We start from the raw sequence: 26,420 nt of genomic DNA, 5'->3' as shown, positions 1-26,420 counted from the left end.
CAATTCTGTCTAGATATGACACAAGCTAGTATTACAATTCAGTCTAGATATGACGCAATGCTAATCTTCACATTTCTGTCTAGTTGTGACGTGAGCTAATCTTTACAATTCTATCTGGACGTCATGCAAGCTAATCTTCACAATTCTGTCTAGATGTGAAGCAAGCTAATCTTTACAATTCTATCTAGATGTGACGTAATGCTAATCTTCACAATTCTATCTGGATGTAACACAATCTAGTATTACAAATCTGTCTAGATGTGACGTGAGCTAATCTTCACAATTCTGTCTAGATATGACGCAAGCTAATATTACTAATCTGTCTAAATGTCTAGACAAGTTAGGCCTTTTTCCATCCTGACATTTAAGTTAATAAAACTATTCGTTTTGAATTCTGAATCTGTTGTCTGTGCCCTTCTTCCTGCTGCCTTCAAAGTACACAAGGCTTATGCAAACGGGATAGCACAAGTCCGTTTCGATACAACTCTAAGACCTGGGTCTCATACTAAAAGTATAAAAATGAAAAGATCAGACCAAAGATAAGTAAGGAACTCCATTTCAAACATGTACTGTATAATCGTGGGATGTGTAAACGGTAAATTATTTAATTTCATTACAATCGGTGAACAATTAAAACAGACAATTTATTAGATGAAAATCTTTTTTTATAAAGATCACAACCAAAAGCCAAACCTGGATAAAGTCTTGATGCACACAAAGATGAGTATGGCATTGATTCAGATTTCAGGCCAAGAAAGGAAAAACAAAAACTTAACGCATGTGACAGAACACTATCTCACCATTCAATCCTTTCCATCTGACCCTACAGCCCTGTCTGATGCCACTATAGTTCATGAAAAATGGGTTTTGTGTTTCAGGACACAAATCTATGGTTCTATGTGTTTTCATGGAATTTCAAATAGTCATTTTTTCTGAATTATATTAACAAATTATTTTACCACAGAATGCAGGGGAAGACACCCCCTTAAATCACTTTAACAATCTCTCGCCCCTCTCACCCCAAACAATACTACCCAAGCCCAACCCAGCATCTACCTTTTGGTAGTCAGAACAGTAAAATCAATTTTACGGCACAAAATTCGATCAGTTGGGGATCGGCCAAAACACACAAACCACAAATCTATATTGGGCATGGAACAATAGAACTCTTTTTGAGACATACTGTTGCCTCACACCACTTGCCCTGTATGGTACCTGAAGCCAATTGAGCGACAACCCATGTACTAAAACAAATTATTTTCTCAACAATCACAATTTATACTAGGTCTTCTAATTCAGGGTCTTTTGGAAAGGCTTTATAATGTTATTCCTGCCCTCTTTTTTTTCCTTTATGTATATTATATTTAATGCAGGATGCTGTACATTTCGGACGAAACGCAATCGGTTGAAGTGTTTTAATTATAAAAAACAAAATCTGCAAACGGTTTGGTAAGACAGTTCAATTTTCAAAGACTAAAAGAAAACATTTGTCATTATTTCACTGAAAAAGAATGAAAATGAGTTGTAACAAAGCCTAAAAGTATAGAACAAATTACCTCTTTTTCAGCTGCTCATCTGATAACTGTAGCTCTTGCTTTAAATGTTGATACCGGTCATCCCTTATCAATCTGGTGCCATCGTACAGAGTCAGCTCTCGATCATGAATAAGTCTATTGGGAAAAGCAAACCAATGATTTAATTGTCCATAGTACAGTTCAATGTTTCCGGGTTATCACAAGAACTGTTGGTAAATGAGATATGCTGTCCTAAAAGAAGAAGCTAATTTAAAAAAAGGTATCAAGTTAAATGTCATGAAAAGAAACAGACCTTCAAAGTAGTTATTAAAGAAAGTATTTACAGCTTTCGATTGAACAGAACACTTTTTAGAGGTGGTTGTGGTTCTAGGAAATTAGTTTAAAGAAGCTAATATCAATTTTAGCATATATACATATACAATACTATCTACTTTTTTTTAAAATTTAGTTTTTATTGGAATTTTTGGAAGTTGATATATACAAAAAGAATTGACAATAACAATCACCCCCCCTTTGCCTTTTACTTTTATTTCTTGCCCCACCCCCTCCCTTGCACCCATCCCCCTTAGGTTGCTAAATTGTAAACATTCCAGCTGACAGGACGTTTGATTGACTACATATAGCTGATATAAGAGTATTTTTAGTGGCAAGGGTTCTTTTTGATGTTTTTAAGGGCCACTTCCACTCATGTTTCACAAGGGGACCCGGGGATCACTTATAAATAGGCTACAAGACAGGTATCAATCAAGGATTAGAGTTTCCACTTCCCCATTTCGACATGAAGGCTCCCCAATCAAGAGAGATGTTTCCCTACGGTCGCTAAGCACTGCTCCATTTTCTCATATGTATATATATCCAAAGCTTGCTCATCCATTCTTTCCTTGTTGAGGGGGCCCTGTCTTTCCATTTCTGGGTCAGGGATACTCTTCCTACTCTAAGCATAGACTCTTCAAGGTTCCGGAATCTGGGTTTTTCATCGACATCATCTGGGACGCCCAGAAGATTTGAATGGGATCTAGCTTTGGGGTTATACCAGTCACGTCCCTGATCCAACTAAGGACTTCTGACCATTATATCTGCGCTTGTGGGCACTCCCACCACATATGGTACCATGACCCTGTTTGACCACATTGCCAAGGGCAGAGGGGGGATGATCCCCCAAACATTTTTGAGAGTTTCAAGGGGGGCAAGTGCCAACAGTGTTATATTTTGAAGTTGTGCTCTATTGCTGACGTATACAGATTACCAGAGAACATCAACTTATATATCTTACTTCAAGTGCTATCTGATATTTCCACCCCACTATGGGCCTCCCACACTTGTTTGAACTTCTGCCTACCTGTCAGGTCTGCCGTGATAAGCACTTTGTAAATTCTACAGAGGCTACACTTCCTCAAGGTAACTTCGCTGAGGGTCTTCTTTAACGTGTGAGGGGTCGTGATACCTTGGAGCACCATCTCGGGTCAAAACCAATTCCTTTCAGGCGAAGGTATGTTGAAATAATCAAGGAGTTTGCTCCCAAGATCTCAGATAGGGGCTCATAGTCGATAAAGTAGCCTTCCGAGAACATTTGGCTGGCTTTCTCTAATCCCTCATATGACCAAATTTTTGTGTGACACAGGCCCCCTCTCCCTATGTCAAGTGGGACACACCATATCGAGCTCAGTGGAGATGGCCAGGAGGAGAGGGCAGAGTTTGCTTTGTTCTCTTTCCATATATTCCAGAGTACTGCGGGGTCATGTGGTTTTTGATGGGGCCAGGGAACACTTTGCTTGGTACCCACAGAAGGTCTCTGACTTTTTTAGGGTGAGTCAAAAGATCTTCCAAGTAGGTCCAATAAGTGCCCAGATCATCTCTGAGATGTTCCAACATAACTCACGATTGTACTGCTTTGTTGTATTGCTCGAAGTCCCGGAGACCGAAGCCTCTGAAGTCCCTAGGGAGAGTTAAGGTGTCAAATTTAATTCTAGCCTTTTTCTCTTTCCATATAAATTTAGATACCATGCTTTTTAACTTGGTGAAAAATTATTCTGGGATGGGTGTGGGAAGTGCTGAGTAAAAATATAGGAGGCAGGGGAGGACATTCATCTTTACAGACACCATGCGTCCAAACCAGGACAACGTAAGGTGCGCCCACCAGGAGAGGTCTTATTACATTTTTTCAAGTAGCAGGAGGAAGTTAAGCTCTACCGGTCTCGAAAGATTACTGGGTAGATGAATGCCAAAGTATGGGGATGCGGAGTTCTCGATTTTCATCCCACATATGAGTTTCTGCCTCTAGTCGTGGCATCAGTGACTCTGATGGGCATCACATTTGATTTGGGAACATTTATTCAGGCCTAAGAATCTACTGAATCACTCTATTTGACCAAGGAGTTCCAGAAGGGATTTTTCGACATTCGTCATGTAGCATAAGATGTCATCGGCAAATAGGGAGAGTTTAAAGTCGATTTCGCCACATTGGATTCCTGTGATCTCTGGGTTTTCTCTAATCGCGAATGCTAGGGGCTCCATAGTAAGGGCGTACAACAGAGGGGAGATGGGGCAACCCTGTCTTGTGCCTCTGGTCAAAAGGAGTGGGGATGTGGTGACGCTGTTTACTGCCACATATGCAGAGGGGTTGTTGTATAGGGCTGAAATCCAGTTTTCTGATTCTATGGAGGTCAGGCATACATTCATCCGCAGGCGTTGTGCTTTGTGCATCAAGTCTATAGTTTTCCTCATGTTGTCAGAGCCCTGGTAGCCCGGGATAAACCCTACCTGGTCACCAGGCACCAATGTGGTCATCAGGTGGTGAAGTCTATTGGCTAGCACCTTCGCCATGATTTTGACATCAGTGTTTAGTAGGGAGATTGGGCGATAGGATTGACAATGGGATGGGTCCTTCCCGTCTTTCGGGAGGACTATTATCAACGCATAAATCATGGTGCTGGGGAAGAGTGCCTGTAACCATTGTGTTGTTAAATAGTTTGGTTAGGAATGGAGCTAAGGTGGAGCGAAACCTCTTATCAAAGCAGAGAGTGAAACTATCCTCCCCCAGGGTAGTGCCCTCTTTCAGACCACTGATCGCATCGACAACTTCCTGCTCGGTGATGGGAGCTTCAAGGGCAGCTGCCTCATCCAGGGGGAGTTTTGGGATCAGAAGGGAGTTCAGAAAGTGGTCCACCTCGACACCATCGCCTGTGTACTCTGCTTTATAGAGAGTTTAATAAAAAACTGGGAACTCCTCGGCTATCTGGGTGTCTTCGAGAAGCTTTCCTCCTTTAGATGTCTGTATGACTGCCACTCTTCTGGCTTTCTTCTGTTCCCTCCGTCTCCAGGCCAGGATTTTATCGGCTCGCTCCCCCTTCTCCATGTATTTCTGTTTTAGGAAGGCTAGTTTGCGCTTGGTTTGTTCGATAAGTAAGGCTTGCAACTTTGCTTTATGTTCCTAGAGTTTGCTCCAGTCCCCCGGGAACATCTGAGTTTTCAGTTTCCCTCCTGGTTGAAGTGCTTCAATTTTCTGCCTGAGTGCCCCCTCCTCCGCCGTTCTTTCTTTCTTTCTCTTGGCTCCCATCTCAATCAGGACTCCTCGCATTGTGGCCTTGAAGGCCTCCCAGACTACCAGGATTGCTACTTCGCCATTGTCATTCAGTTCAAAATATTCTCTAATCGCTATCAACAGCACAAGAGCAAGCTTGTTGTCTCTCAGTAAAAGATTGTTACATGACCATCTAGATTTGTGTTTCAGTGGGGATAGCTTCCCCATTTTGACCATCACCAGGTTGTGGTCTGACCACGAGATGGTTTCTGTTGTTGATGCCCATATCCTATTCTGTAGTAGGGTGTTAACAAGGATATAGTCGAACTTTGAAAATGTATAATGTAACCTTGAGTAGTATGTGAACGGTGGTGTGGGGGGGTCATGGCCACATATCAGGATATGGGAATCTGCCACCCCAGCTCTGTGTTAATCCGATGGAAGGCCGCAGCCTTCCTGTACTGTGATTGGGGTGCTATGTCAGGGTCTGCCCTTTTCCTGTCTAGCTCAGGATCTAGGACCATATTAAAGTCGCCCCCTATTATAAGTGAACCCACGGCAAATGTTTGGATCTTACCCTTGATTGAGTCCCAAAACTGTTCTTGAGCATCGTTTGGGCAGTATAGGGAAATCACTGTCAGTGCATGGCCTCCAATGTCCCCGTTCACCATTAGAAAGCGGCCTTCAGGATCTTTCAGTTGTGCTGTCGGAGTGAAGTTAAGCTTATTGGCTATTACCAGTGCAACGCATCTTTCTTTGGACAAACATGAAGCGTGGAAGATCCCAGGTATGGATTTAGCTTTAAGGGATGGTTCCCTGCCCCTCTGCAGTGGGTGTCATGATCCATCGATCACGCCCCTTTTGGTCCTCCTGGTCCCTGGCACGTCGGGGGTTACTCGCTGTAGTACACCCAAAATGGCCGAATTCACAGAACGCGGTCTATCGACCTTTACGTCCATGCAGCACGTTCCATAAAGGAACCACGCCCCTGCGGCTCTGCGCGTCTCAACGCTATCGTTAGCTGAGGCTAGACGTGCGTCGCAGTTCGTGCTCCCGGAACAGAGTTGTTACTCGAATTCCCGGACCCATTCCTTCTCCTTCCTCCCCCTTATACCTGTATTCCTTCCGCGTTCCGCGCAGACCGCTCTCGTGTGCGGCCTTCCTTCATGGCCTTCCTGGAGTTCCGTGGTCCCGGACGAAGAAGCTGAACGAATCCTGGAATCCAACGACGGCCGAGCGGGCTTATACAAGACCCGAACAGCACGGAAGAAAACCCCGGGGAAGGATCCCGCGAGGCAGCAAAAACTGGTGAGAAAAAAGGAAACCTGTGACAGATTGAGACGTCACCTGATTGAATTCGACACAGACATGGAAACGGCCATCCAAGACCTTATGCGTGGCATGCAAGAGCTGACGACCGAAGTGCAAAATTTAAAGGCAGAGAACACCGCCTTAAAGCAATTGGTATTGTCCTGTGAATCTGCTACGAAAGAGAGTGTAATCCTGGGCGGCGTTGTTGATAAATATGATGGTTCCGCAAAGAGCCTTCGTGGATTCCTTGACTCATGTTTGGTCCACTTTACTTTCAAGCCTTATTATTTTTCTACGCCCAGGGCTAAGGTGGGCTTTATTATTTTGCATCTTTCCGGCAATGCCTTGACCTGGGCCACCCCACTGGTTAACTCTGGGGATTCTCTCCTGGATGATTATGATGGCTTCATATAGGCCCTTAAGACCATGTTTGACCGCCCACAGCAGGTCTACAGTGCCCAGGAACGTCTACTCGACTTTCAACAAGGTTCCCAGGATATGCTCACGTATGTCACACGCTTCAAACAGTTGGCTAAAGAAGCGGATTGGTCCTCTGAAGCTTGTTTTACCCTATTTCGAAGGGGGCTAAATGAAGACATCAAGGATGAACTAGCCAGAGTGGCGCGCCCAAGTTCTTATCAGGCCCTGATGGATCTTGCTCTGCAGATTGACTTTCGCATTCAGGAGAGAAAGGCAGAGAAAAAGAAAAGCAAGCTACCACTCCAGAAGAACCCCACTGGAATAACCTCTAGCCCTGAAGGTATTTCCACTTCGAGTAACGAGCCTGAACCTATGCAGCTAGGGGCATTCCGTGAACCCATATCCTCCCAAGAATGAATGCGTAGGATCCATAACGGGTTGTGTATGTATTGTGCATCAGACAAACATTTAGTAAGAGAGTGCCCAATAGCCCCCCCACGGCGCTTGGGAAACGCCAGCTCCCGATCCTAGAAGGAGCACAGGTTCGGGAGAGAGATGCCTGCTCCACATAAATTCCATATTTGAACTCTCCTGGACAAAATTCTTTGGTGATCTTACAGGCTTTTATATCACCATCCAAGAAGGAAACATATCCCATCCTGGCACTGGTGGACTGTGGAGCTATGGGGATTTTCATAGACCAAGAATGGGTTCTTAAACACCATATTCCTTACGAATCCCGGACTATTATGCAACCTGTAGAAGCAATTGATGGAAGGCCCCTTTCTTCAGGACCCATAACCCTTCAGACCAAGGACGTCGAACTTGCCATAAACCACCATCGAGAAAGGATAAAATTTGACATCATCAAGTCGGCCCATTACCCAATGGTATTGGGAATGCCCTGGCTTCAAAAACACAATCCGTACATCAATTGGACCGCGGGCTCCTTGTTCCTGGGCTCAGAATTTTTTATGTCCCACTACATAATGTCAGACCTCGCTCGGACACCATCAGAAGGACCTCCTACGAATCACCAAGGTACAATCTCAGTCTCAAACATTATCCGGGTCCCGGAGATATACCAGGAATTATTCTGATGTTTTCTCTTCTGCCATTGGCCAGGCGTTACCTCCCCATAGACCAGAAGACTGTGCTATAGAAACGGACCCTTCCGCTGTGATTCCCTTTGGAAGGATGTTCATTTTGTCCAAACCTGAAAAGAAGGCCCTTTGAGAATACCTGGATACTAATCTTGCAAATGGCACCATATGACCCTCTAAATACCCAGCAGGGGCCTCACTGTTTTTTGTCCCAAAGAAAGATACCAAGGAACTCAGACCGTGTCTGGATTATCGAGGTCTAAATCAATGCACCCTTAAGGATCGCTATCTGTTACCCTTGATCTCGGACATTCTGGAGGCAGTAAGGGGTGTAGTTGTTTTCACCAAGTTGGATCTCAGGGGTGCCTACCATCTGATTCGTATTAGGGCAGGAGACGAGTGGAAAACAGCCTTTAGAACACCCTTCGGTCATTATGAATACTTGGTCTTGCCCTTTGGACTTGCTAATGCCCCGGCGTTATTCCAACGCTTCATGGATAGGGTGTTCTCAGACATGTTGTTTCTTTTTGTGATTGTCTATTTGGACGACATCCTAATATTTTCGAAGGACATTTCCAAGCATGAAAAACATGTAAAGGCAGTGTTACGACGACTACGCGAAAACAAACTCCTGGCAAAGCCAGAGAAATGCATCTTCCATGCTTCTACTATACACTACCTAGGATTTGTCCTTAGTGCAGAAGGAATCGGAATGGATCAATCCAAGGTTAAGGCTATATTATCCTGGCCAAGTCCCACCTCTGTGAAACAAATCCAGTCTTTCCTGGGCTTGGCTAATTTCTACAGGAAATTCATACCTTCCTTTTCCGAGATAGTCCAACCAATCATTGCCTTGTTAAAGAAAGACATTCCCTTCCTTTGGACCACAGCTCAAGAGGAAGTCTTCCAACGGTTGAAGACTGAGTTTACACAAGCCCCCATCCTGGCTCAACCTGATGTCAACCAACCATTCATAGTGGAGACAGATGCCTCCAGCTACGCTATTTTAGCCGTTCTCAAACAGCTATTCAGGGACAGGATGGAGCACCCCATTGCTTACCTTTCACGGACATTAACTCCCAGTGAAACCCATTACTCAGTCTTGGAAAAGGAACTGCTAGCCATCCGTCAAGCCTTCACTGAGTGGCGTCATCTACTCCTCGGAGCAAAACATCCTGTCCAGGTCCGCACGGACCATCGAAACCCTACTAGTACTGCAGGCCTTGGAATGTAGGAATAGCCGTCAAGCTTGGTGGGCCTTCTTCTTTGCCCAATATCAGTTCCAGATTCACCACGCTCCCGGAACACAAAATCTAATAGCTGACGCCCTCTCTCGACGTCCAGACTACGAACCTCCGGGAGATCGGGCATATCCCAAGATGTTTCCTCACACAATATGTAACTCAGACTTCGGAACTCTGGAATGGTCTTTCAAAAAGGAATCAATGGGATCTGAGAACCAAGGACGGATACTTGTTTAAGAATAACAACCTGGTCATTCCCACACAGAAACTACAACAAAAGATTATAAACCTCTGCCATGATACCCTTCACTCCGGTCATCGTGGCATTTCCAACACCCTCCGTCTAATTCAGAGACAATTCTGGTGGCCCAGAATGAAGGCTGACGTTCATCTGTACGTTCAATCTTGTTCCGTCTGTAATCAAAACAAACATGACAACCAGAAACCAGCAGGACTCCTATTACAGCCTACTCCACCAACGAGACCTTGGGAAGTCATCGCTACAGACTTTATTGTAGAATTACCGCCATCTAGAGGGTACACCACTATCATGGTCACAATTGACTTGTTCACTCATATGGCTCATTTTACACCTCTGTATAAATTACCATCCTCATCAGAACTTGCTGGAATCTTCCTGGAACACATCTTCCGACTGCATGGACTTCCTTCCAAGATCATATCAGACAGAGGACCACAGTATATCTCTCAATTTTGGAAGCACCTCTGCAGGATACTAGGAATCCAACGAGCTCTCTCCTCAGGATATCATCCCCAAACCAATGGAGTCACAGAACGAGTAAATCAAACCCTTGAACAATATCTTCGTTGTTTCTCTACTAAGGTCCAGGAGGATTGGTCGCTTCTACTACCAGTGGCAGAATTCGCCTACGACAATTCGGACCATTCGGCTGTTAAAACCAGCCCCTTTTTTTGCAGCCATGGATTCCACCCTGCGGTATTACCTTCAGTCCTTCCGCATCCTACTCCAGTTCCAACAGTCCACTCCTGAATTGAAACACTCATCAATATACAGAGAGAAGCCAAGGAACATCTAGAAAGGGCACAGATCCAAACTAAGCACTATGCAGATTTGAGGAGAAGACCAGGGCCTTCTTACTCCATTGGGGATAAAGTATGGTTATCCTCAAAGCTACTGCCCCGACATCTCAGACCGAATAAGTTGGCTCCTCGATATTATGGCCCTTTTCCTATAAAAGAAGTCATTAACCCTGTGGCCTTTCGACTTAAACTACCAGACTCCTGGAAGAAAATCCATCCAGTTTTTCACAAATCTCGATTGAAGCCTTACATCCAAACCACCCGGACTAACCTTAGACCCAGTCCTGTGATTGTCAATGACCAGTTAGAATATGAAGTTTCTCGAATATGTGACTCCAGATATAGGCGAGGACAACTTCAATACCTGGTGGAATGGAAGGGCTATCCACCCAGTGAACGTACCTGGGAACCCGTCTGAAACCTGAACTCCCCCAGATTACTCAGAAGGTTCCATCTAATACATCCAGGCAAACCCGGTGGAACGAGTTTTAGAAGGGGGCATGCTGTCATGATCCATCGATCACGCCCCTTTTGGTCCTCCTGGTCCCTGGCACGTCGGGGGTTACTCGCTGTAGTACACCCAACATGGCCGAATTCACAGAACGCGGTCTATCGACCTTTAAGTCCATGCAGCAAATTCCATAAAGGAACCACGCCCCTGCGGCTACGCGTGTCTCATTGCTATCGTTAGCTGAAGCTAGACGTGCGTCACAGTTGGTGGTCCCGGAACAGAGTTGCTACTCGAATTCCCGGACCCATTCCCTCTCCTTCTCCTTCCTCCCCCTTGTACCTGTATTCCTTCCACGTTCCGGCCAGACCGCTCTCGTGTGCGGCCTTCCTTCCTGGAGTTCCGTGGTCCCTGATGAAGAAGCTGAACGAATCCTTGAATCCGACGACGGCCGAGCGGGCTTATACAAGACCCGAACAGCACGGAAGAAAACCCCGGCGAAGGATCCCGCGAGGCAGCAAAAACAGGTGAGAAAAAAGGAAACCTGCGACAGAGGGTCTCCTGCAGGAACAAGAGGTCCAGTTTCAAATGGTTGAACTCACAAATTGTTAAGAATCTCTTGTCTGGGAAATTTAGCCCTCTAACGTTCAGGGAATCCAATGCCATAGTAGTCACCAAATCTATCATTTTAAGGCCGTGATCCAGGCTCTGTAACTCCTTTTTACTGTGGCAAAATATGTGGTCTGGATCCCTATTTTTGTATTGACAAATTTCTATTACCTTAACCTCCTGTGAGCGTTCTTAAATTTAGTTAACTTGTACAGCATGAAAACCTTTTGAACCAGAACAACCCCCCCAACTCTCTCACCTTCCCTCTCTTGGCGCCTGGTCTATCAGCGGCATTGAGGACGTCGCTGTGCCAGACCACCTTTTGCTACCCCGTCTTTGGGCTTTCTTAGGTCCAATTAACACCTTTGAGCCCCCCCCCAATAACTCAATACTTTGACATTCACCGACATTAAACCCCCTTCCCCAGCACCTTCGTGCTTTTTAAAGGATACAACACCATTGTGATTGTTTTGTTGACTGGTGGGAGCTTTTTATCACTGAGTGGCTTGCAAGGCCTATCTGACTTTTGATAGCTGCCAGGAAATTGCTCAGTTTCCAGAGTCCAGCCAAAGTCTGTCCTCCAAGATCTCTTTGGGCCCCGGCTAGTCGTATTCCATTACTCCCTCTAGGCAGGGACTCCCTAGGCCTGTGGGGGGACATTGGTTCCGTTTCCCGAGGTCAATTCCCCCAAAATGTCTTCAGTCACTCTGGCGAAGTCATCCTCCATCATGAGATTGTATTTGTACCCTTCGAACTCAAAAGCTAGGGAAAAGAGAAAGCCCCATCTGTAATGGACTCCCTTGGTGGCAAGCCATTTTGTTAGAAGTGTGCCGAGTCTCCTCCTGGTTAGGGGGAATGCCGACAGGTCCTGGTATACTGTGATTTGCAAATCTCTGCAGTCCACCGGGCCTCTTTTCCTAGCCCTTTCCAGGATCTTTGATTTCTCTGTGTAATAATGAAATCTAACCAGCACAGATCTCGGGCTTTGGGCGCCTCCACCTGCCATGTGGGCTCTGTCAATCCTGGGCTCGCTAATGTTGTCCTCATTGAAAATCTTCCTGATGACCTTGTTTATTGCCTTGCTAATGTCAGTCTGTGTTTCTCCTTCTCGCTCCGGGAATCCGAAAAAATGTTTAGATTATTGCGGCGCTCGCGGTTTTCGAAGTCATCAATTTTTAGTGCACACTTCTCCTCTCTTCTCTCGAGTTCCGATAGTCTCATGTCAATTTGGGACTCCAGTATATCAACTCAAGATTGGTTGCTTCGTGCCCTTGGATACCGTCGTCCATGTTGTCCATCTTCTTGTCCAGCCCGTCCATTCTTCTGATAATGTCTGCCCTGAATCCTCTTATTTTGTCGAGTAGTGCTGCCATACCTTTGCTCATTGACTGGATTCCTCGACTTTTGGTGATGCTGTGGTGGCCATGATTTCCTGAGGTGGTTGAGGCTGTCATTCAAAATGGAATTTCTGGAGAGCGGTTGCACAACTCATGGGTGGGGTGCTGCTTCGAGGCACTTCTGAGTCCGAGGGGTGAAGTCTGCCAAGGAGAACGTGCGGCCTAGGCAGCAGAGTGCGTTTGGGTGTGTTGGGTTTGGTGGCTGGTGTGTGTAATTCACTGCCCAACCGCGAGAGCCTCAGGACCTTCCTCTGGATCAGCTTGCTTCTTCACATTAAGGGTCACCTCTTGGGCTTCAAGTGCAGAGGTACAGCTAGTATCTGTAGAGGGCCCGGAGGAGAGTGTTGACCCGTTCTCTTTCTTGCGGGTGAGGTGGTGTGCGGCTGCTTGGTGTGAGGCCTGATCTGGGGATGCCTCTGGGGATGCCACGGGGGAGGTTCAACAAGTTCCAAAAACTGTGTATGGAGGTCCTGGGGGTCAGGCACCCTCACTGTGGGGGCCCGCTGGTAGGGCCGTTGTCGGTCCTCTTTCGCCTTGCTGTAGGAAGTATGACCCTCAGGATTGGGCCTGATGTGCTATGGGTTTTGCCCCAGGCGGTGAAGGTGGGACGTCTGTGTCCCTTGGGCTGTGTTTTCTGGAGTCACTATCGGCCGGCACTCCACAGGGGTTCACACGCGAGTCGGCCAGTTTCCTCAGACTCGCCTCCAACCAGTGTTACCTGGGCGGGCAGGCTGTGCAGCACTTTTTTTTTTCTTTTTTCCTTTCTAACTCCTCTGAGATTATGGAATCGATGCTGGGGGGAGGCCCCCCCCCTGAGTCCCGCGATCACTTCCCTCTGGTGCCCCCAGTGTGGTGAGGAGTGGGGGGGCACACGTCTGACCTTACCACCTACCTCCTCTTTGTCCGCTGTGTGAGGCCCGCTCCAAGCCGCGTTCTTAGATGCGAGGTGCGTGGAACTCGAGGTCGGCTCTGGAACTATGTCGGCCCCGTTAGGTATGCCGGGGCCACAACTCAGGCAATCTGTGGTACTCCGGGTCTGTTCTTCGAACACCGTAGGTGCTCAGGGTGCGGGCTTCTCAGGGGGAACACCGGTAGCACTTTGGTGGCTATCTGGGAGGGGGCTCTCCTCCTCGATGTACCCGGCTGCTGGGAAGCGACGCAGAGTTGCTAGGTCATTTCTGCGCCCCGTGGTGGCCAATCATCCTGTCTAAGTTTAATGCATTTGAGACAATTGTTTGCACCGTGGGATCATACAAATAATTGTAATAGTAGATAAAAGACATTACATTGGTTATTGCCAGTCACAAAAACTAACCTCAAGAGGTCACAAGGATATTTAATTCCTATGAGAACCGTGCCAGTGGTGTGGTAAAAAAAAAAGATCAAACTGATACAGATGACACAGAACTTTAAAACAAAGTACATTTCTACAAATATCTAAATTCAGAAAGTATTTTTAAATACAGATCTTAAAAATGACTCGAAGATACTTTGTATGTAATTTGTTGTCAGGATAGCAGTCAATGATATTGATTCTTTCAATGAATACTTTTATTTGTTCAGACATTGTGAGGGCTGTGCCAGCGACAAACCACAACCATCTGTCAAAGGAGTTCCCAATCACATCAAGCATGGCGCTATTCATTCCTCCACGCAACGCCCTTTAGACGACTGCCTGAGTCCATGCTGAACATCCCTCCATTACCCCATAATTGCTCTCGAACAGGGTGCTGTGTGTAAATCCATGCCTGCACTTGGTGGATGCTCTTTGCGTTTCTCATTGTCCGCTAACTATCCACACCAAGGGGTATTTGTCTTTATGCCGCCATCATACTTGCTGTACAGAATCAGACATTTAAGGCCTCACTGTTTTTCTCCTCAAATACCGCAAGTGTCTGCTGCTGGCCAGAGTTTCCTGCTGCTTCTCACTTTGGTATAAGGGAGTTAGTCGCTTGAACACATATTCTTCTGCCCAGCTTCCACTAGCTTCTTTATGTGGGGATATATTGCTTTGAATATCCCTTTCTCACTTTTCCCTAGCCCCAATACATACTCACTCACAGCGCTTCCATTTCACGCCGTGATGCACAACTACTCCGCTGACGTTTCTGAAAAAAACGTTGAATTGCTAGCCTAGAGTATATCTGCGGACATTGAGACCTGGACAGCACAAGGCTCCTTCTCCTTACTTGTGCAGCCAGTACCTGCTCTCCTTCGCTATTCCTATACCAATGATGCACCAGACTCTGCATTTTGACGACTCTGGGCTTCCGAATACAGGTACTCTTTGTGGGTGTGGCTTTTCTTTTGTGCCTGACTGTGATGCTGGAAATGCTTTGGAGGGTCAGGGCCTCCTCGTTCTTGTCCCACTACTTTGTGTGTTTTTTTGGTATGTTTTCTGCGACAGGAGTCCAGTCTGGACCTCTGGTGGTGCAGATCTTCCTCTCTATTGGTGAACAATACCCCTGGGCTACCTCTATGGCATGCATGAGTAGGGGTACACCTTGGTACCACTAGTGTGCGTTTTTGGGCACCTGTGTGTTGTTTGATAGAGCAGGGTATGGGTTGGTGGCAGCTGGCTCTGGGTCTCCCCCATGTTGGGACACCCAGGCCCTGCCATAGGAATCAATGGATTCCTGAACAAAGGCAACGTGGCCACTGAAAGCCTGATGGCTTCCTGCCTTTCCTTCCTGTTTCTCAAAGTCCTGAGAAATCCTGGCTCTGTCTCCCTTCCCCTGATTGGATGTTGGGTGGAAGGACCATATATGGCTCTGGGCCTGCCCCTGCTAGACTGGTAAAAGCCTCCCCAGGGGCTGCTTGTTTGGGTACACCCTAGGGCTGAGACCTGAATGAATGGAAAGGGGAATCAATTCACATTCTGTGTTGTGAGTGACTGATTTTTGGATGTGTGTCACAATGCCTGTAGTCCTGCCTGAGCCAGCCCTGTCTAAAACTGTAGTGAATGCAGTGTGTGCTTGGAAAGGCTGGAGGTGGTCCCTAACACACATCCACTGTTGTGGGTGTCTGGTTTGGGTGAATGACCTGAATGCCTGTAAGCCTGATTGGGTGCTGCATGCTGAACGCACTAGTGTGTGATTAGTTGATTGAGCCTAGCTCAGCCTGAGTGAATGGGGGTATTTGTGTATAACAGAAGACCCCTCAATTAGCTCTGTGTCAGAAGCTTGGAGTTTTGATGGAAGCTTGTATCCTGAATGCAGCTAAAGGAAGAGGTTCTGCTGCTGCAACTTTTCACAAAATCCAAGTGCTGCTGTGCTGATTCAAGGACTGATCAAGAGAGAACCTGGAAAGGAACCTCTTCCCGTAGCTGCGAGGGGACATCGTTCTTCACCCAAAGTGTCTTGGAAGCCAGTTCTGTGTGTCTGCTGTCTTGCAGATGTATTTGTGTGGGTCCTGAACAAGAGTATCCAGACATCATGAGCCCAAGAAGTCCACCAGCGTCGTCCAGGGTCCGGGGGCTGTCTGTGACCATTGGAATGCCAGATTGCAGTGTATCGCACAGAAGAGGGGGTACCCTGGCAGTGCTGCTTGGCGCCCGAAGCTTGCCAAGTTCCAACCAACAGAAGAAATCTTCAAGGGCATCGCAAACTCGACATCTGTCCACTGTTCCCCGGTTGAGGAAGTCCAGGGTCACCGCCTGCAGAGAAGTGGCCGCTGGTGTGTTTGTCGCCATTCCGAACCGAAGAACGAGCCCCGAGGATCCAAACTTGGTGGTGGGCCTGCAGAGAAGTCCAGTGCTTGAGCCCAAGTCACCAGAAGCCATCCTGTCACACCAAAGAATCGTACGCCTGATGATGATTATAAATCAAGTGCACACTTGAATAACACCTTTGTATTACACCAGGAGCTGGATTATACTTGCAAAAACACCATTACCTTACACAGACCACTGCTTAGAAATAGCATAGGCTTCCACATAAAAGCATATAGCTATCTCAAAGAGATTCTGGGGGAAGGGTGTTTTAGATGGGGACAGGCAGGTAGTGGGTGAGAATGGCCATAGGGTCTAGCATGGCCATTGGTGGTCAATGGGTGGATAAGAATCAAAACAATACCCACAACATGTCCCCACCCCCTCCATCACATCCCATCTCTCTACTTCCACCTCTTCACATGCCAATAGTCACATCTTACAGGTATTGCTTAAAGTTCCACCTAATGTTCAAAACTTTGAAACGTTTGGAGAATCATACCGCCTAAAGGCCTTTGGGCCTCGTGACGAGTTTGACGGTCCGGGCAAAAACAGCAGTAATTCCGCTGAAATCCCAATGGAGTCCTACCCACTCCAATAAATGGGGACTAACACCACCTACCACCACTTGTAATCAGGTGGTAATTACGCCAGACCAAGTGGTGGAAATGGTAAATCCATTTGGTGGTATTTGGGCAGATTTACTGCATAAAAATCACCAAACTTGTAATGAGGCTCTTTATCTCATTATTGTGCTATGTTGTAAGCTTCTAATTCAAGAGAACTCAAGTTTTAAGTTGCCATGCACGAGAAGGCCACCCAGCCCCGATTTCCTTCCCTTTGGAATCTGGGACTTGTGGTTATTTCTTTCTCGTTAGGAATTTAGGAAAAGTACACGTTACAGGACTCCAAAAAAACAAGGACTGGATGGCCATCTCATGCATGGGAAACTCGACAGATCTGTGATTACTGCCTCCCTGCCACGACAGGTGAATTAAACGTTTGAGCTTGGGCTGCAATATCAGTGCGCTCAAACGTAATTCAAGAAAGCTTTTTGCTTTGCCTCTGTATCTAAACCAGTGGTTTTGGTGAAATATTGGGATTAGCCCCTAGCCACTCTTGCCTAATCCAGTCTCCAAAACAGGCCAAACTGAAAATAAAAGGTGGTGTTGTAATATTTCAGGAAAGGTTATGAGAAATGCAAGGAAGTGACACATGACCACTCAAAAAGCAGTCACAGTGAAAGAAAGATGTGCACAGGCTTAGACAAACAAGGAATGGAGCGCACAACACACAGAAAACACATTTGCATTCAACTGTGAAATAATCAAGGACGTGGACGTACTTACCTTTGGAAAGCTGCCAGTGGCAAATGTCCCAGTTAGCAAGGAAACAAACCCTGGTTACAGTGAATAATTCTTTTTTGAAAAACAATCTCTTTGGCTTTGCTTACCTATTGTTCACAAAACGTTTCGACCACTAATTACCAAAGATATTGATGCAATGCATATCATGCATGAATATATTTCAAATATTTTATTTGATGCAGCTTATGTATTGAGGAACAAAGTGATGACAACTTAATAAATGGTTAGATGTAAAGAATACATTCAGTCAATAAAATGGATGGATGGTGTGCAATGGGCACAATCAGAAGATGCTCTTGTACCCGGGAGACATCCCAGGATCAACACAATTTAAGGTGAGAGCTATACCTTATATAAGTCAAATGAAATCACATTACTTTACAGCCCTCACATTGTCCTATGTCAGGCGGGAGCAGTCTGAGAAAGTCAGACAACACTGTTGGCTTTGTTAATGCTTGTTTCTAACAGGACTTCATTGCAAGGAACAGGTATATATCAAGGGTTGAAGACACCCTTGGGTAAGACATTTCTATTACACCAGTAGCATATTTTATATCTGCAACTAAGCCATTACGTCTCAGCGGACAGCTTAACAATAATGCTGGCATGCCAAGGTTTGATGTTATTGCTTGACAGAGCCAGCTCAAAGAGATCCCAGAAGATTGTGTTTTTGACAGGGAAGGGCAGGCACTGGCCAGAAAACGTCATATGAATTATAAACGGCATGGGGGTCAATGGTTGGGTAAATAACCAAACATCACCCACAATCTGTGTGTCCCCTCTCATATGCCATATCCCTCCTAGCTGTACTCTAATGCAATAGTTTCGGCTAATAGGTAGCACCGAAGAGCCACCTTATAGCCAGAACTGAGAGTCGCCATCTGAAAACCTGGGACTGAGACAATATGTGCACCCTGAAAAGATAGATAGTTGCATTACAATGTTACAAACAATGATGCAGTCATATGAATAGTATTTTCCTATGACATTCATAACGTTTTAGAACATACATTTCTTATGCAAAGACCAGATCATTTTTGGTTATTTTGATTGTGATATGTTTATTCACATGTGCTTTACATGTTTCAAATAATAGGTGGTCCATAGACGTTCTTTGCAGTCCAAGAACGCTCAGCATCTTTCAACACAGCATACACAGACGTCACAATGGTAATCTTGCAATAACTTTTTTCATTCTATTAATCCGTTTTAGGGTACAAATTCCTTCCTTCCAACTAGATTTGAATGGACTGTAAAGCATGAACAAATGACTGCACAGTATCTAATAAAAAAGTGGAAAGCTTTCGAATTTTCATTTTTATTCACCAACAACCACACAACAGGCAATTTATACAATTACGCATTGCTTTGACTGGTGTTCACATTTGTGACAACAATTTTTGGAATTTTTAGACCGTTACATATCGAGGGCACCTTCTGCAGGCATACTTATGCGCGCCATGTTGCTCTCCAGAATTAAAATAAGTACGTCATAAGGGTCTGATTCACAGTGGGTTTTTCAATGGGTGCATCCCATTGAAAAAAGGTCTGTGAAACAGTTCCACAGTGTTTTGACGAGTGGACGTCATCTCATGTGGGCAAAAATATACCTGGTGGTCACTTTATATAAGATCGTTAAAAATGACAAAGAACACATCAAGGAACATCTTTCAATGAGAACATTGCAGAATGACTCTGATCCCAGTTATGGAGGGATTTCGTTTCTTTATACATCAATGTACTAAGAGAGGCGTAGTTTAACTTTGCTCATAATTGGTATCTAGACTTGGTGACAATGCATAAGATGTTCCCCACTAAGTCAGATTGGTTTTGGAGGAACTGTCAGCACTAGGGGACGTTTTGCGCATCTGGTGGTCATATCCTTTGGTGAAGATTTTGTTAAAAGAAGTCCTAAGGGCCATTTAGATAATGTTAGGACTCCTGATTCCAGAGAACCCAGCCATTATATTAGGGCTACGGGATTCCAATCTTTGGGTATGTCACTGGTGTTTTGGAAGGGGGTAAATGCTTTAACTGCTTGGTGGGGAAAGGCAAAAATTCCACCAGGTCTGGATTTGGGAAATGGTGGCTGTTCCATTAACCAGATCACAAATCGACTCGCCATGTAGGCGGCATGGGGGAAAATTCAGTGCAGTACAAATGTTAATGTAATTTGTACTTTTTGCACCTATACTCAGCTCAAGAAATGGTCTGGAACAAGACCTAGCACTGCCCTGTCCCCAAACCCAGGGGCTTGCCCACGACACTCGCAGATCTGCTCTGAAGCCGCACTATACCACGGACGTGCAATTGCTCTTCAACGAGCAGGCGGCTTTCAGAAGACTGCAGTGCTTACGAGTCTCCTGAAAGTGGTCTTCTCGTTGAAGCATGGGTTGCTTGTGCATGTGATAACTCCGTTTTAGATCAAGTTACTATCTCCTGAAGACAAGTTATCACATGCACGAGCAACCCACGTTTCACCAAGCAGACACTTTCAGCAGACTTGGCATGTGAAAATTAATACAGAAACAGCCAAAGCCTCACCTACATCTTGCAGCTGTCCAAACGCGTATATATGTCCTGCAATGTACAGATGTTTTTTTTCTTAGGGCGAGTAGTGTGACCAATCAAAACTGCAGACCGCAACTTCCACTATTCACCCAAAAGAGTTTCTTACTGAATCACTAAGACATGTTTCAAATTTAAAATTGTGGACATTCTTATGGTCCCATAAGGCTCTTTGCGCCCCGTGACCTGGCCTGGGGCCATACCCATCGGCTCCACCCCGCCTCTACATGGCCCTGCCTCTCCATAGGTTCCCTGGTAAATATTTTCCATTTTCAGCGCTGCCTATACTGAAGGCCTAATTATTGTATTTCAGGATGGGTAAGGTGGAGTGTGGGTTGTTTTTAGAATAGGGTAGGTCTTGTAGGGGAGGTAGATCCGCTGTGAGCCCGTTCCCACGAACAAGACGGACATGAGCTAGTGTAAGATACCAACACTGTAACATTTCACCTTCCGCAGTGTATCACTGCTCCCAACATGACCCGGCCAGCAGAGCCTGGGTGGAAAAAGAACTGTAAAATGGCCCTCGGATAAAAGCAAAAATTCCCAAATACTAATGCCAAAACTACCTGCGATGGGCACATTTTCTCCACAAACCTCTTTGATCAGAAAACCTGTAAGATGTATAGATATGGCAGAATGTATGTTCACATGGCATTAGCAATGAAACACCCACACCACTGCAGTTATGTACAAATAGTAGAAGCGTCCCGGGGGGTAGGAGGGGTTATTTGTTATGTGTATCATTGAAAGGTTTACACCCCACGGTCCCGCGCCATAACCAAACTAATGCTGCTAGAGTGCAAAGGAAGACAAATGCAACCATAATGAGGGCTCATGTGAAGGACGCGCGAGAATGCACCCTTCATGTGTGTATGTCCAAGCCCCTTATGTGCCACTACCGTCACGTACGGTGGCAAGTCGTTTTCTATGTGCTCCACCAACCTCACTACTACCTCACTTACTGCAAATGTATATGCATATAACAAAATGTTGTAGTTGTTAAAATATAGTGTACAAATAATGTGCTCGGACTGGCTATATTTGAGAGGCATTTAGCAAAGTTAAAATGTAAGCTTTGGAATGATTCAATGAGTATTGTATAGTATTCGAATGTTTATGATGCTTTCACCTAAAATCGGCAACACACGAGGAAGATACCTTTGTGAATATGTGCAAGGCCATTCCCCCTCCCTCCCTGCAAAGCCTGCTAGACGAGAGAGCAGAGGCCCGCGCTGCGCTGCTCCACCTCCCCCAACTAGGCTGGAGCCCCTTCAAAGATTTGTAGTTCCCTCTGCAGCACCCAAGGCCACGGCCCGCCACCTGCATTATTTACAGCCCAGCAGTAAACCTCCGCCTGAATACACAAATCCAGAGGCGCCCTCTCTTAAACCCCACAACCCACCGGATCACCTTAGGTTAATGGCCCCTGTAAAATTAGGACACCCAATATTATGGCAACATTACAGCAACACATTCATAACAACTTCTAACAAGACAGGAGGACATGTACCGTCTGTCTCATGCCCTGAGACCCAGCCCCACGACCTATGGTACCCGGTCAACAGGACACTGGTAACCATGTACTGATGAATCGCCATCAAACCCCTCTCAAGGTGCATTCCTCCTGTGTTGCATTAACCTGTAGCATAACCTATTGGGAGATTTACTAAAGAGGATAATATTGCAAATGACTGAATGACTGCGGTGTGCATGGCCTAGGGCAAAGAAGTCAGGAAAAGACATTAATCTCTGACACTGGCCACAATGGCACAACAACACCGCCCAGATGGACCCAGCTGACCCGCCAGGCCCAGCCCAACCCACGAGGCTGACCAGTGACGTCCTCCAGCCAAGACCAACCACATCACAGCAGCACCTATAGCTAGTCGTCGCCATCCAATCCCATTGAACTTGTGCCCCCTATAGTGTGTAGGTTTTTATGACGTTTTTTGTAAATATATACGCCTGTCTTTGCTATTGTCAGACAGAGCGCTCTCGGAGTTTGCAGAGTTCTTTGCATGCCCTATTCTGATTGATAAACTCCCATTTAAGCTCACCCGCACTTAGTCTTGGCTTTATTCCCATTCTGGGAGAGTCCATCATTGTCTCTCATTGCGGGGAGGATCGTGCTGGTTGGGGACGCTTGCCTTCAGTCTCAAACATTGTTATTATTCTTGGTTTTCATTAGTATGGCCACGTCATGGTTTGGGAGGATCCGAAAATGCTCTGAGTGCTGTTATTGAAAAACCTTGTGAAGCCGAACACCATAAGATGGGGAAGGGTCATTATCTCAAGTGATAATGACTCCACCCCGCAGTCTATAAGGCTATTAGCACATGGTACTACTTTACGAGTGAGTAATGTAAATAGACAAATTGAGCTAGCAAATTAAATGTGATTTTATTTTGTAGTATTTAAATAACATGGTTGTCTTCATAAGTTAAGCATTTCAATTGAAACTTTAACAGGTTTAACGTGAGCATGCGTTAAGTGCCACGTAAAAGTATACTTTTCTCTATAAGTGAAAGCGTTCTCCAATGTTTTAACTTTCTCATTCATGCGTTAAATAGCATGCTGCTGCAAAATAAAAAAAGGTCCTCCCAGAGACGAAGTGTCTTGTTGAAAAAAATTGTGCCTGGAAATTGTCTTGTTGTTTCCCTATCTGCTTCTGAATGTTCAAACAGCATGCAGTCAATAGCAGTAGGTATTGACTGCATACTGTCTGAACATCATGATTGGCTGAGAGGAGGACAATAACGACTTCCATGTGCTAATAAGAGCCACATCAATATGGCATTGGAGTTTCCATTGAGTATCTTACTTAGAGAGAATGAAATGATGACTGTGCTTTTCCTCTTTGTGGAGCACTTTACACTTTGGGAACCATGTGACATCAATGGCCCCATTATTCTGCACAATACTTTCCTGGCAAGTCAGTGTGACTCCAAATGGGTAGCTATGCTGGGCGGTATAAGAAGAAATATTCGTTTTTTTGCCTTGTGGTTTAAGAGATGTATTGCCATGTCTCTAAATTAGTTAGTAAGAGAAACCAATATGTATAGTGTCAGAACCCTGTCAGTGTCAAAACCCTGAGGGATTCCTCACATTTTCCAGGGAAAGGCCATCGCTGTTGGATCCCGACCCTGGGGGTGGAAAAGCGATGGAGGATCAACTGGGTTGAGGGTCCTTAGGGAATGGGGAGAGGGCGCCCCATAAGCGAGACATGATATCCCCGCTTTCCCAATGACATAATCTTCCCCTACATTCATAGATTATTGCCAACCCTATTTCATCTCGACTCATTCATTCCAACCAAATACTGAGACGAGGAAGGGGCAACTAAGAGCAATGCACACTTCCTCTCATGAACACCACTCTAGTACCGGGAAGAAGAAGAGGACTTTAAAACAACACCTTAAAGATCAGACAAAGGACTTTCACCTGCAACCCCTTAAGATCGAAGAAAATACAGATTTATTTTTATTTGGGGGGTCCTCCATCAAGCCCCCCAGTTTCCCCTTCATTTATAATCCCACCCAACCCCCTCCCATTTAACCCCTTATCCCACCCACTATATAAATCAGTATTATTTTCAGCAAAATTGTTTAGATAAAAATGTTATTTGTTATTTTTAATTCAGTAAAACACTGCATACCGTATAAAAGGGTGTGATCCATGTGAAACGGCAAAGAGTAGCTGTGAAGTCGAAAACAACAGAAGATGGAAGAGCAGTTGAGGATTATACCCTGAGAGTGGCACAGGAGTTAAAACACCATCGTGCAGAGTTGGGTCAGAGAACAGTCGTGCTGTGGGAAGCCGTAACGAAAATCCTGCGTTACCTCCGGGTGTTATGAGAATGCCAGAGTGTCCAAGGGGCAGATTGGAGGTCCCCGAAGTCAGAGCAAACGGCTGTGTTGGAACAAGACCAGGAAGTCCGAAGGGCGGCAACGATACCAGAGGACCTGCAGGACCCGGAGCAAGCAGGTATCGTGGTCGTTGCAGGACTCAGAGCCTTCGAATTGGAAGGCGAGCAGCCGGAGCTGCCAAACAGCTGAGGAACAGAGAGGATGCCGTCCGTGCCCACACCAAAGCCTGGGTGCAGCTGGAGCTGTGGAAAGAGCCGGGAGCAGAGGGGACCCAGGAGGCCCATTCTCTCTACCCCTGTGACTTAAGTCAAATAGGCAATCTCCTAGTTTTGGGTGGTGCGAGTGGACGTGTTCTACCAACTATTGTGTAATTTTTGTACCGCAGGCTATGTCCATAGCCTCGATAGTAGTGCACAACAGGGGCACCCAAGTACCAACTTGGGGCCTCCCTTCTTTTTAGTCCATTACTAACATAGTTGTTCTTTGTTAGCCCCTTCTTTTACCGTCCTGGGAGGGGGAGGTGAGGGTGTGTGTTTTGGCTTTGGCGGGAACCCTTGGGTGTCCCCGCCGCCTAGGCTCCATTGTGTCTGGGCAGGCAGGAAGTGGGGGAGGAGTTTTTCACCCCCCTATCCTTTGTCTGCCAGAGTGTCTGAATAGGACCAGTCCAAACACCCCTTTCTTTAAAATGCTGAGAGAGATTGCAGAGGTGTGTGTGTTGGAACTTTATAAAAGGTGAGGCTTCTGGAGTGAAAAGGAATTCAACCACTGGAAGCTGAAGTAACCGAAGAAGAAGAAGACGAGCAGAGACGCCTGAAGACCTTCTGAAACACCATGAAATGACCACTGCTGTCCTGACCCTGTTTTCTGTGCGACAGAGGAGCTCCGAAGAGGACGACACCTTCCCTTTGGCTGGTGGGAACAACCATTCCCAAGACGGGCTTTGAATTGAGCCATCTCCCGAGGTCCTAGGAGCTTCCAGAGCTGCAAAACCCCAATACCAGGAGACCTGCTGCCCATTTCGAGTGCATCATCGTGGAAAGGCCAAATCCATCCAAATGTTTGCTGAACCCGTAAGGCCACTTTAGAGAGCTGATCCAACTCGGAGAGACCCCGTCATCAGAGCGTGGGACTGCAGGAAACAAAGAAGATTGATCGGGCAATCCATGTCCTTTGTTGGTGCTGCAGAAAAGGCGCCAAAACCACAGAGTGAACCAAGAAGTTGCTGAAAGTCGTGCCCAGGTCCTCCCTCGAGACTGCTGCTGAGAGATCCCATCTATTGTCCTGTCTTCAGTCATCAGACCAAGGAATCCAGAGGTCGGATCCAGATCTGCAACATCGCGGAGCATCCAGTATGAACATTTTCTTCTAACCTAAGGCACTATGGGGAAAAAAGGAATTGTTAACCTGATTCCAGAAAGTCACTCCAGAGCATTGGAGTGCATGTAGAGGTGTTCAGTGCAACCCCCTTTTACCTCAGACTCAAGCCGCTGCTTGTGTCCCTTCACCGAGGTCCTTAAAGGAATAGTTTGTTCAGAAATATTATTGGCCAAAAAGATGGCCAATAATAAAACAAATATGTAAAATATTTTTTTTTAAGTGTCTATGTAAAGTTTCGAGCAAATGAAGGTCAAACTTTAAAATTGCAAGCACTAGTGGGCATCCATTTTGTGAAATGGATGCCGCCTGTGCTTGCGTTTGCGGCACTAATGAAGCAAAAGCCAGACAGCTGTAGTAAACAAAAGCTACCACTGGGTGCGAAAGCTGCCGCTGTCAGAATAACAACGTTGTTGTATTTGTGATTGCCGTGGTTTTCCAACCACGGCAATCACAAATACAACAACGTTATATTTTTAATTGGTGCGCCTCGGCTTTTTGCCTTCATTTTACGTTTTCTGTGCTTCCGTGGGCTTGGTGAGCACAGAAAACGTAAAATGAAAGTGAAGGCAGCCTCCTCAGCTCTGCTCAGGCTGCAGTAAGCAGAAGGTCCTGGTAGGGGGCTTTTGCTGCTTGTTTAGTGCCGCAAATGCAGAACCGAGGAGGCTGCCTGCAATCACAAAATGGATGCCCCCTAGTGAGTGCAATTTTAAAGTTTGAGCTTCATTTGCTCGAAACTTTACATAGACACTTAAAAAAATATATTTTACACATTTGTTTTATTATTGGCCATCTTTTTGGCCAATAATATTTTCTGACCGAACCATTCATTTAATAGGGTCTCCTTCCTTAGTTGTTATCTTGCTGCTTCTATAACACTAGAGACT

The 26,420-nt window shown here is 45.8% G+C and overlaps 1 protein-coding gene across 1 annotated transcript in view; it reads right to left on the bottom strand.

The window, feature by feature from the left end:
- Positions 1-26,420, bottom strand: part of VWA8 (von Willebrand factor A domain containing 8) — a 3,012,337-nt gene that overhangs the window by 2,004,051 nt on the left and 981,866 nt on the right. The window contains exon 14 of the mRNA XM_069639376.1: positions 1,557-1,670. Coding sequence (XP_069495477.1) covers positions 1,557-1,670 — 114 coding nt within the window. The remainder of the gene's footprint in view (positions 1-1,556; positions 1,671-26,420) is intronic.

Source organism: Ambystoma mexicanum, chromosome 7q (genome assembly GCF_040938575.1).
Source record: "Ambystoma mexicanum isolate Mex_15411 chromosome 7q, UKY_AmexF1_1, whole genome shotgun sequence".
In the NCBI taxonomy this organism is placed as follows: Eukaryota; Metazoa; Chordata; class Amphibia; order Caudata; family Ambystomatidae; genus Ambystoma; species Ambystoma mexicanum.
Note: the sequence above shows the minus strand (reverse complement) of the source record. Positions and strands in the feature narration are given on the sequence as shown.